The sequence below is a fragment of the Vigna unguiculata genome, chromosome 5 (genome assembly GCF_037176805.1).
Source record: "Vigna unguiculata cultivar grain cowpea cultivar isolate G323 ecotype 2 chromosome 5, ASM3717680v1, whole genome shotgun sequence".
NCBI lineage: Eukaryota > Viridiplantae > Streptophyta > Magnoliopsida > Fabales > Fabaceae > Vigna > Vigna unguiculata.
This window is the reverse complement of record NC_140796.1, coordinates 809,108-818,033: the sequence shown is the minus strand read 5'-3', so window position 1 is coordinate 818,033 and position 8,926 is coordinate 809,108. Positions and strand designations below refer to the sequence as shown.

General features: G+C 27.6%; 1 protein-coding gene across 2 annotated transcripts; it reads right to left on the bottom strand.

Annotated features, from left to right (window-relative positions):
- Positions 1–986: 986 nt before the first annotated feature.
- Positions 987–4,760, bottom strand: LOC114186092 (uncharacterized). Of its 2 annotated transcripts, none has more exons than XM_028074110.2 (12): positions 4,654–4,760; positions 4,433–4,540; positions 4,243–4,341; positions 4,040–4,159; positions 3,427–3,537; positions 3,220–3,342; positions 2,964–3,021; positions 2,756–2,826; positions 2,402–2,617; positions 2,089–2,202; positions 1,417–1,518; positions 987–1,295 (listed from the first exon to the last, which is right to left on the bottom strand). In XM_028074110.2, exons 1-12 carry the CDS (start codon positions 4,750–4,752, stop codon positions 1,293–1,295), a joined length of 1,224 nt encoding a protein of 407 aa, XP_027929911.1. In that variant the 5' UTR covers positions 4,753–4,760; the 3' UTR covers positions 987–1,292. The 2 variants fall into 2 exon arrangements, with proteins under 2 accessions (XP_027929911.1, XP_027929912.1); XM_028074111.2 differs by having other exon boundaries at positions 2,089–2,199.
- Between the last annotated feature and the right edge of the window lie 4,166 nt (positions 4,761–8,926).

Sequence of the window (8,926 nt, the reverse complement as noted above, 5' to 3'; positions counted from 1 at the left end):
AATGGGCGGAATTGGGAAGAAAATTACGCACAATCACTTGAGATGATTTCATTGCTTCCCAATCAGCCCATTCCCACAATTTCTGATTGCTTCAATCTTCCATTCCCAGCTCTTTCTCAATTTTATCTTACAACTCATTCATCACTTACCCTAACTCCTTTATATAACAACCCTCACCCCTTAAGTCACGTTCTGCAAAACACCACTTTGCGTAAAGCTAAAGGCTTAAAGCTTCAAGATTCCCTCAACACAAAAGCATGGTTGGTATAAGGCATCTAGGTTAAAGTGGGGTTGCAAAATTAGTGACCTCAAACTTACCATCAAACATATACTGTGCATTTTATTTTCATATATACTGTTATCATGTATGTTAGGAAAGTGTGAGTCGAAAATATATATTGGCTAGAAATGAGAAAGTAGAGCACTATATAAAAATAAAGACCCATAAACTCATTATCTTAAGATTTTGGGTTGAGAGTGGTGTCAATGTCTTATGTGGTTAGACTCAGGTCTCATTAGTGTTGTAATTCTCATTAGTGTTGTAATGAGTGAAATTTTCTTTTATAGGCCTAAGGATGTAATGGAGTGATTATTTACGAGTATCAACACTTTGTTATTGTCATACTAAAAAATATGATGCAAAGTTGAGGAATTTGTTCAAATGTCTGGTGAACGGGTGCCAATCAAAGGAAGTGAAGAACAAGAATAGGAAATCACTTTTCTGGGGAACCAATTGGGGATACTTGCGTTTGCATTTAAAACGTGTGTGGTTCCCCAATTTCTCCACTTCAACCATAAAGTGATTCTTTTCTTTTTGCTGTCTTCTATCTTGCTTTTTATTTTTCTTTTCCATGTTATTTTAGGCTGTCCAATGTACCTAATTTCTCCACTTTTTTAGTGCATCATAAATTTGATTTTGATTGAAATCATGGAACTGCTTTTAAAACGTTGAGTGCGAACACATTTTGTTACCACCACCACAAATATTCACTTTGTAACTCTGCTGTATAAAACGGACCAAGTAATTCAAAGTTCATCAACAATAACCAAATTTTCAGAAGCAGAATTTCCAAAAGGGTCATTGATAGTCTCAGAAGATAATCTATCGGATGTTCAAACATGGAGATGTCCAAGTGCTTTAATAGGATAATGTTTCCCAAAACAGAAAAAAGTTGGAGGAATTATTTGAGGAGAATTAATAATGTAAAATTGTTGTTCTAGTTCCTCCAGAGAACACAAGGTTCTGAAGCACACCATGACTTCATTCATCACCCTGTAGTGCATTCCGAAGTTCACTGCATTATGACAAGACATTGATCTTAACATCGACATAAACATGTGAAAGAAGGAAAATAAAAGATTATTTTGCATTGGTGTGAAATGTTCATGATGTAGTACTAACAATGTCCCTCTTACCTTGGGATGAAAATTGTAAGGCAATTGATCTGAAGGCATAACAAAGGGAGGCTGGATCATGTTGTTGGGTTGAGGAATCAATTGGTTTCCTGCTTCCAAGCCCTATGAAGTATACAGCAGGAAATGCCATTAATTAAACTAAACACATCAACACATTCACGAGTAAGAATAAGAGTTTTCTCACGTTGGTTTGAGTTTAACAGATAACAGAAAGTTGATGGGAAAAAACACATCATCAAGAAGAATATCAACTTCTTTATTTTCAAGAATTATCCTATTAATAGATAAATAAGATCAACAATCAACATAAGAGTATAAGGTAAAAACTCTAAAACCGGAGAAAAACCACGATCATGACAATCAGATGACATTATGCGAACATTTCTATAACATATAGATAACTCTTTCATGTCCTTTGACTTTAAGTACATCTACACTCTTCAAAACAAATATTTAATCAAATCTCAAACATTTTACTAAAAGAGAATAAGAAATGTCAAACATAAACTTAAAGTATTTTTGACTAACAGGACTAGAAACATGAACTTAAAATTCATTACATAGTCAATGTCATACACCTAATTGTTTATCCAAAATGATGTAAAACTTTTCAAGATGTATTATTTTCAACAACTCGACAGAAGTTATAAATCCAATTTATTTGATACTTACTCTGCCCATATTCATCACATTCATAGGATTTCCCATAAAAGCAGGTGTAGCAGGCAGGGCAGCTTGGCTTGAATGCATTCCTTCTGCAATGTTTCCAGCAGCACGCTCCTCCTGCTATAACAAGCATACCACAACTCAATTATACATTTTCAAAAACTGAATAAACAACCTATGTGCTTGTTTACCTCAGAGTAATCTATCTCTAAACAATCATCTTTTTATATTCGAGTAAGTTTACTAAGGAAGTGATTGAATGAATATAAATGGAAAGTGTAACTAAAAAGGAAATGAAAGAAGAAAAGAATGGAGATACCTGAGCACCATAAGCACAGAAATTTTGGAGGTTATCTGGGACAATTTCAGTGAGGAATTGCATGGCATTATTCTGCATAATAACCTTGGCAACATCACATGGCTGCACAGTACTCTTGTTGCTCTCTTCAGCACGCATCCAGGCACGAAAAGTGAGTTCCTGGATGAAAATCTCACATGCTTTTGACATCAGCATGGGAGTTTCAGCACTCACCATCTGCTTTCACCACACAAACATTCCATCATCCATAATGCAATCACAACAACGTTGTTTGAAACAGTAACATAACATCTATAAACACATCACTTTTCGGAAGTAACAGAGAATGTGGTTTTTTGAATCAGAACTATAAACCTGCACATCTGCGTCTGTTTTCATTATCCTTCTGATTCGAGCTAGCGGCAACTTGTGCTGGCTCTTAAATGCTGCCAATTACATCGTAGCAAAATACAAATCAAGTTGTCAATTGAATGCAATGGAACAAAGAAATATAGTATATCATTATTAGTTTATTCCATTACATCAATAATATGATAGTTTAAAAGAAATGTCATTAAAAAACCTTCAGCAGCTTCAATATCCAACAACTGCTTCTCCCAGAAGGATCTGAGTTTCCCCTCCTGCTCTTACACGAAAAAAAGGAAACCTAGCAGTCAGTGATTAACCCTTTTCGAAATCAAAATTTACCCTTCTCAATTAAAAAAAAAAAAAGAAACAGAGTCCTGATTAAATAGGATGCACATTTAAAATCAATTTATCATAATACTTCAAAACAAATAAGTGTGGTGATTGAAGTAGAAAAAAGTTAATAACTTTACCTGTATGTTTTGTGGATAATATTGAGGCATTGGATATGGGGGTATTGAAATGGAATTCGGTAACACATTTGTTGAAGCTGAATTACTGTTGAAATCCAATGGCAGAGGGAAAGTGTTTCTCCGCTAAATTTGTCAAGATAAATAAAAAAAGAAGAAGTCATTTTCTAAGAAATTAAAGCAATTGGAGTTTAAACTAAATTACTTTACCTCTCTATCTTTTTCTTGATGATAATGAAGAATAGGACAAGAGGGCATTAACATAGAATTTGATGAAACTGAATTATTAAGGAAATCCATTGCTTGATTGCAGTTACTTCCCTGTTTTATCAAGAGACAATTCGTTAAATTAGCATGAACACATTTTTCTCATTTTTAAAATGAATAATAATACATATACATACATTATTTTTATACATTTAATCAACATTATGTATCTTCAACATTTATGAAATTTATATGTTTTTTTTTCTATTTTTAAGTATTATCAACAATTAATAAAGTGTCGTAAAATTGAGTTAAGCAATAACTAATCCATTTAAAATAAATAAATAAATTCAAGCGTCTTGATTTATAATATGTGCACATTTTCCACCCGACAAATATTCTAAAAAATCAAAACAAAAAACTTTGAAAAGATTAAGGCCATGAATACTTACAATCTTAGGACACAATTTTGAAGTTTTTTATGGATTCAATATATGAAATTTTTCTCTTCACTTACGAAAAAACTATAAATTTTTGTTGAAAGCAAAGGGGGTTATGAACATAGTGAAAATCAAGTGAAAAGTGAATAATTGGGGTTTAGAAGAAATGACTTTACCTGTCTATGTTCTTCGTTATATTGAGGCATTGAATGAAAGGGATTTGACATGAAATTTGATACCATATTCGATGAAGCTAAATTATTATTGAAATCCAATGGTAGAATCAAATTGTTTGCCTGAGAAATTTGTTAAAATAATTTATTTTCTTTTTTGAGAAAATAAAATGGGTGACTAAAGCATTTAATTATAATCACTTCACCTCTCTATCTTGTTGACAGTACTCAAACATTGGATAAATGGGATTCTGAATGGAATTTGTTAGCAAACTTGATGGAACTAAATTGCTGCTGCTGCTTCTCTGCTTAATTTTGCGACCAAGAAAAGTGATTTTTTAGGGAATAAGAACGTGTTTGGAACCAGAAAATAGATTATGAATGGAATCACTTAACCTCTCTGTCTTGACGAAATTGAGACATCATATAAGGGTTCATGGACATGGAATTTGATGGAACTGAATTGTTATTGCAATCCAATGGTTGCAGATTGAAATTGCTTACCTGTTTAATTCATAATCATCAACGTAAACGGAAAAATCACTTCTCAATAAAATAAGCGCGTTTGATATATACATACAAACACGTCACAAGAGTATATAATGGAATCACTTAACCTCTCTATCTTCTTGAAGATACCGAGACATTGAACAAGAAGGTCTCAACACAGAATTGGGTAACATGTTTGGTGAAGCTGAATTACTGGTGAAATTCATTTGTGGAGTGAAAATCACTTATAAATTCTTTAAATAAAATTGTGAATTATAATTTTGAAAAAGAAAAAAAAAAGTACGTAAAGTGAAGAAAAAAGAAGAAGCAAAGGTGAATATAAGTCTTGGGTTTAAAAAAGGACATAAATATTAAATGCATGTAAATTGTATTGTCTTGATTAAACATTTATTATTTGATAAAACATTAATTAATGATATTTATTTTCCTAAGTGTGAATGTGTAAGCACATCTAATATTATTGGCAGGTGTACAGAAGTTTGCCAACAGTGATTCATTTAAAGGATTAATGTCTATATTTGAAGTTGCTTCACATGCATTAAAATATTTTAACATTTTTAAATAAATACATTATTTTATTTAAGACGCGGAGAGTAATTAATTTAAGAATAAATTAGAAGGAAAATAAGTTAATGACTTTTTATAAACTATAATAGTTTTGTTTCGCAAAACTAGCTAAAAAAAGTTACCTATAACTTGAAAAAAATAGTAGGCAGCCAACTGTTATTAAACTAATATATTGAATTATAAGTGTTTAGAACAAGTTTGGTTTGAGTAATTGAAAATAAAAAATAAAAAATATACAAAATATGATATTTTTCCACATATATATTTTTTTAATCTTTAAAGTACCTTTTGAACTGTTTATAATCTTGTTTTCAAAAAGTTTTTTAACTCTTGATTTTGTGTGTGTGTGTGGATGAATTATTCAATAACAATTTTTTTAGTTTCCATTATTATATTTTTTATATATATTGTATTATTAATTTTATATTATGTCTTACTGTACTTTGAATCAAGTTTAAGTAGATATAATATTTTGGTTATATTAATTAGTGTGGTGATTAAAACATAAAACCATTCTATAAAATGAAATAAAAATATACTTTTTTTTAAATACAAAACTGAATCAATAAAATAAATGTTATAAATAATATGATAGTTAAAATAAACTGTACAATACAAAAAATGAAAATGCTAAAAATAATAGAAAAAAGGAAACAAATAACTTATCTGCAGTAGAATTTAGTAAGTATTGTTTAAAAAAATACATTAGAAACTATTACAAAATATTTATTTAACAAATGAATAAGATCAAACAAGTTTTTTAGCTAGTAAAAAAATTTAAAAATAGGTGAAAATCTTTGCCAAATAAAACCAATAACAATAAATTTATTTATTTTTAGAATATTAAAATTGTGATTAGTATGAATGGAAGAAGGAAATAGTTTTCCTTAATTATAAATTGATATTTTAGTAGTGTGAATGGAGTGAGAGAATGAGACTTCGTATCTTTAGAAACTTGAGTTAGTCCACACAATTATTAATTACAAAAATTAATATTTTGAAAATTAAATCAGTCGTTAATACATGATGTAATTATTACTGTTTACCAGTTTAATTACGGTCAAATAACTGATAATTGAATAAATGTTTTAATATTATATAAGACAGTGTATTAAATAACACGTTAAAATAAATAAAAATTCAAGTAGTCAATTAGATAAAAATTAACATAAAAAAATCATACTATATATGTTTCATATAAAATCATTAATTAAAAGTTAAATAATAATTCTTTTATATATGATTACAGTATCATGTGGAACTACAAAGTAGGGTCTACTTTGAAGTGACATAATGTATGTGAAATAATTTATTTGAAACAGTAAGAACAATATAATAAAACTATTTTTTCTCTTGTTAAATTACATATTCAAGAAGCTCAAGTTCAAATTCAGTGGTTAACATGGAAAAACTTCATACTAATTTATCTCAGGAACATGCTCTGACATTTTTTATATAATGAATGAGCATTAAATGTAATTTTTAGAAAAAATTAAATCAAGAGTATATCTCTTACTGTCAAATTTATTAATTTTGACTAAACTTACATCTTTTTAATTCTTTTACAGGCTTTCCAATACGAGAATCCGGTCAATTTTTCAGTTGAACCAATCAAGGCTATTTCTCCATGCACCTCCCCCAATTTCTTCGACACCCAAAATTTTTCAAAAAATATCAAAAATACAATTTTAACTTTACCCGTTTAGAAATCTTCATGCTTAAAACTAAAAGTATCAGATGTAAAAATCCGATTAAGAAAATTATATAATTGAATTTCGACATCTGAAATATATATATATATATATATATATATATATATATATATATATATATATATATATTTTTTTTTTTTTTGGGTGTCCATATTTGATTCTGTAATTTCTTTAATCAAATTTAGATATTCGGTATCCTTCATTTTAGGAGTATAGATTTTTAAGTGGGTTAATGTTAAAAGGGTGTTTTAGATAATTTTAAAAAAAAAATTATCTGTATAAATAAAGTTTATTCATATAACTTCAGTTTTAAACGAGTTTTCAATCCAAACACATTTCAAATTAAACTCAACGCTACTCAACTCAATATTTATTATAACCCAAGTTTGAATCTCACATGAATTTCACTTCTTTCATCCAATCAATTACTTTTATACTTTTAAAATAATAATTAACCTAGCTTTACATGGAATGTACTCTAGAAAAGAAAATGAGTCGAAAATACTTCAAAATTTTCTAGATGGTCGTAAGATGTCTTAACTTAAAAAGCAAACTATGGATTTAGATTAACATATTTTTCATATTCCTCAACTTCGACATGCAAATTTTAAAACCTTTACATGAGCCAAATAAATTAATTAATTTTATAATAAAAAAACTAATTCAAATTAAGATTATAATCAAATAGAAATGATATAAAAACTTCATCACTTCTTATAAAGTGAAGTTTCACTACAAGAAAATGTCTCATTAATGATCAATTCTAATAATCAAATGTTGTTAGTCACTATAACAACCAATTTGGATATCAATTTACACAATAAAAAAATTATTAGTTACTAAAATAACACTATTATGAATAAAAAATTATAATTGATTACTAATTAATTAGACACTAATTTATAAACAATTTTCTTTAATAGAAAAACCTTGATAGCTAACGTGACTAATTTTCTTTGGTAGCTCGAACGTTGTTAGCTATATTTAGAAATCAATTATAATTATTTATTCATAGTAATAACTATTTTAGTAATCAATAAATTTTTATTTTTTAAATTAATATCTAAATTAGTTATTATAATGACTAATAATTTTAGATCACTAAAATTGATTGTTAATGAGACATTTTATTGTAGTGTTCAAATAAAAAAAGAGAGAAAATCTTCATCAAAACTTAAAGATAAAACGAAGAGAAGTAAAGAAGTCTTAAAATAATAATAATTTCATATAATAATAATAATAAAATATTTATAAATAATGAAGGATAAAATATTTAACTTTCCATTTTTTAAATAATTTAATTCAGCATTTAATTTGAGATAATAAAAGCATGATCTTACAAATTTTCTTATTTAAAGGACATGATTTTGTTAATTTTTTTTAATAATTTAATAACAATGTTGTTGTTTATCTTAATAAGATACACATTGATTTTGATATCTTTGTTGAAATGTTTGAGAGGAGAGAATATCTATATAATCGTACTTATATATATATATATATATATATATAAATTACAATTTGATATGATATCTAAAATCTTAAAATAATAAATTTGTAAATGTTTTTTTATTATATTGTACTCAATTTGTTATTCCTACTTAGACTCAAAATCAATTAATATATCTCCATTTATTCACGATGAAGTAAAAGCTAAATAACACCGTTTAAATTTCAAAGGAATTTGCTCAGAGGTAGAAAGTCAACAAAGACAATTGACCTAAATGTTGCATGGGTGTGGTTGTATACGTGTGACGGCACGAAATTCAAAACTTTAGCAATATTTATTTCTCAATTTCTTTATCATAAAGATTTTAATTATTTTTTCTAGAATAATCTATCAAAGGGTAACTATTTTTTTAATGGATTTTTTTTTAATGTTCTGGTCAAATGAAATTGCATTTGACAATTCTGAAATGTATATTTCAAAACCAAGAGTAAATGAAATCAACCATATCATGCTCAGGAAAAGTATACAAAAAAAAAAAACTATATCTGATAATTTGGTTTACGATTATTATTAAAACCGGAATTTAACCATTTGCATAAGTAAAAACTATTAAATCAAACTAGCTTCTATAAATAAATATAAGTTTGATAA

What these genes read in the sequence shown, in the direction of transcription:
- LOC114186092 (XM_028074110.2), bottom strand. Translation starts at nt 4,752, where the DNA reads ATGAATTTCACCAGTAATTCAGCTTCACCAAACATGTTACCCAATTCT. An exon ending in ATCAAGAAAAAGATAGAGAG is followed by an intron (nt 3,343 to 3,426) that starts GTAAAGTAATTT and finishes TGACAAATTTAG; the next exon opens with CGGAGAAACACTTTCCCTCT. An exon ending in ATGTGATGAATATGGGCAGA is followed by an intron (nt 1,519 to 2,088) that starts GTAAGTATCAAA and finishes TATACTTCATAG; the next exon opens with GGCTTGGAAGCAGGAAACCA.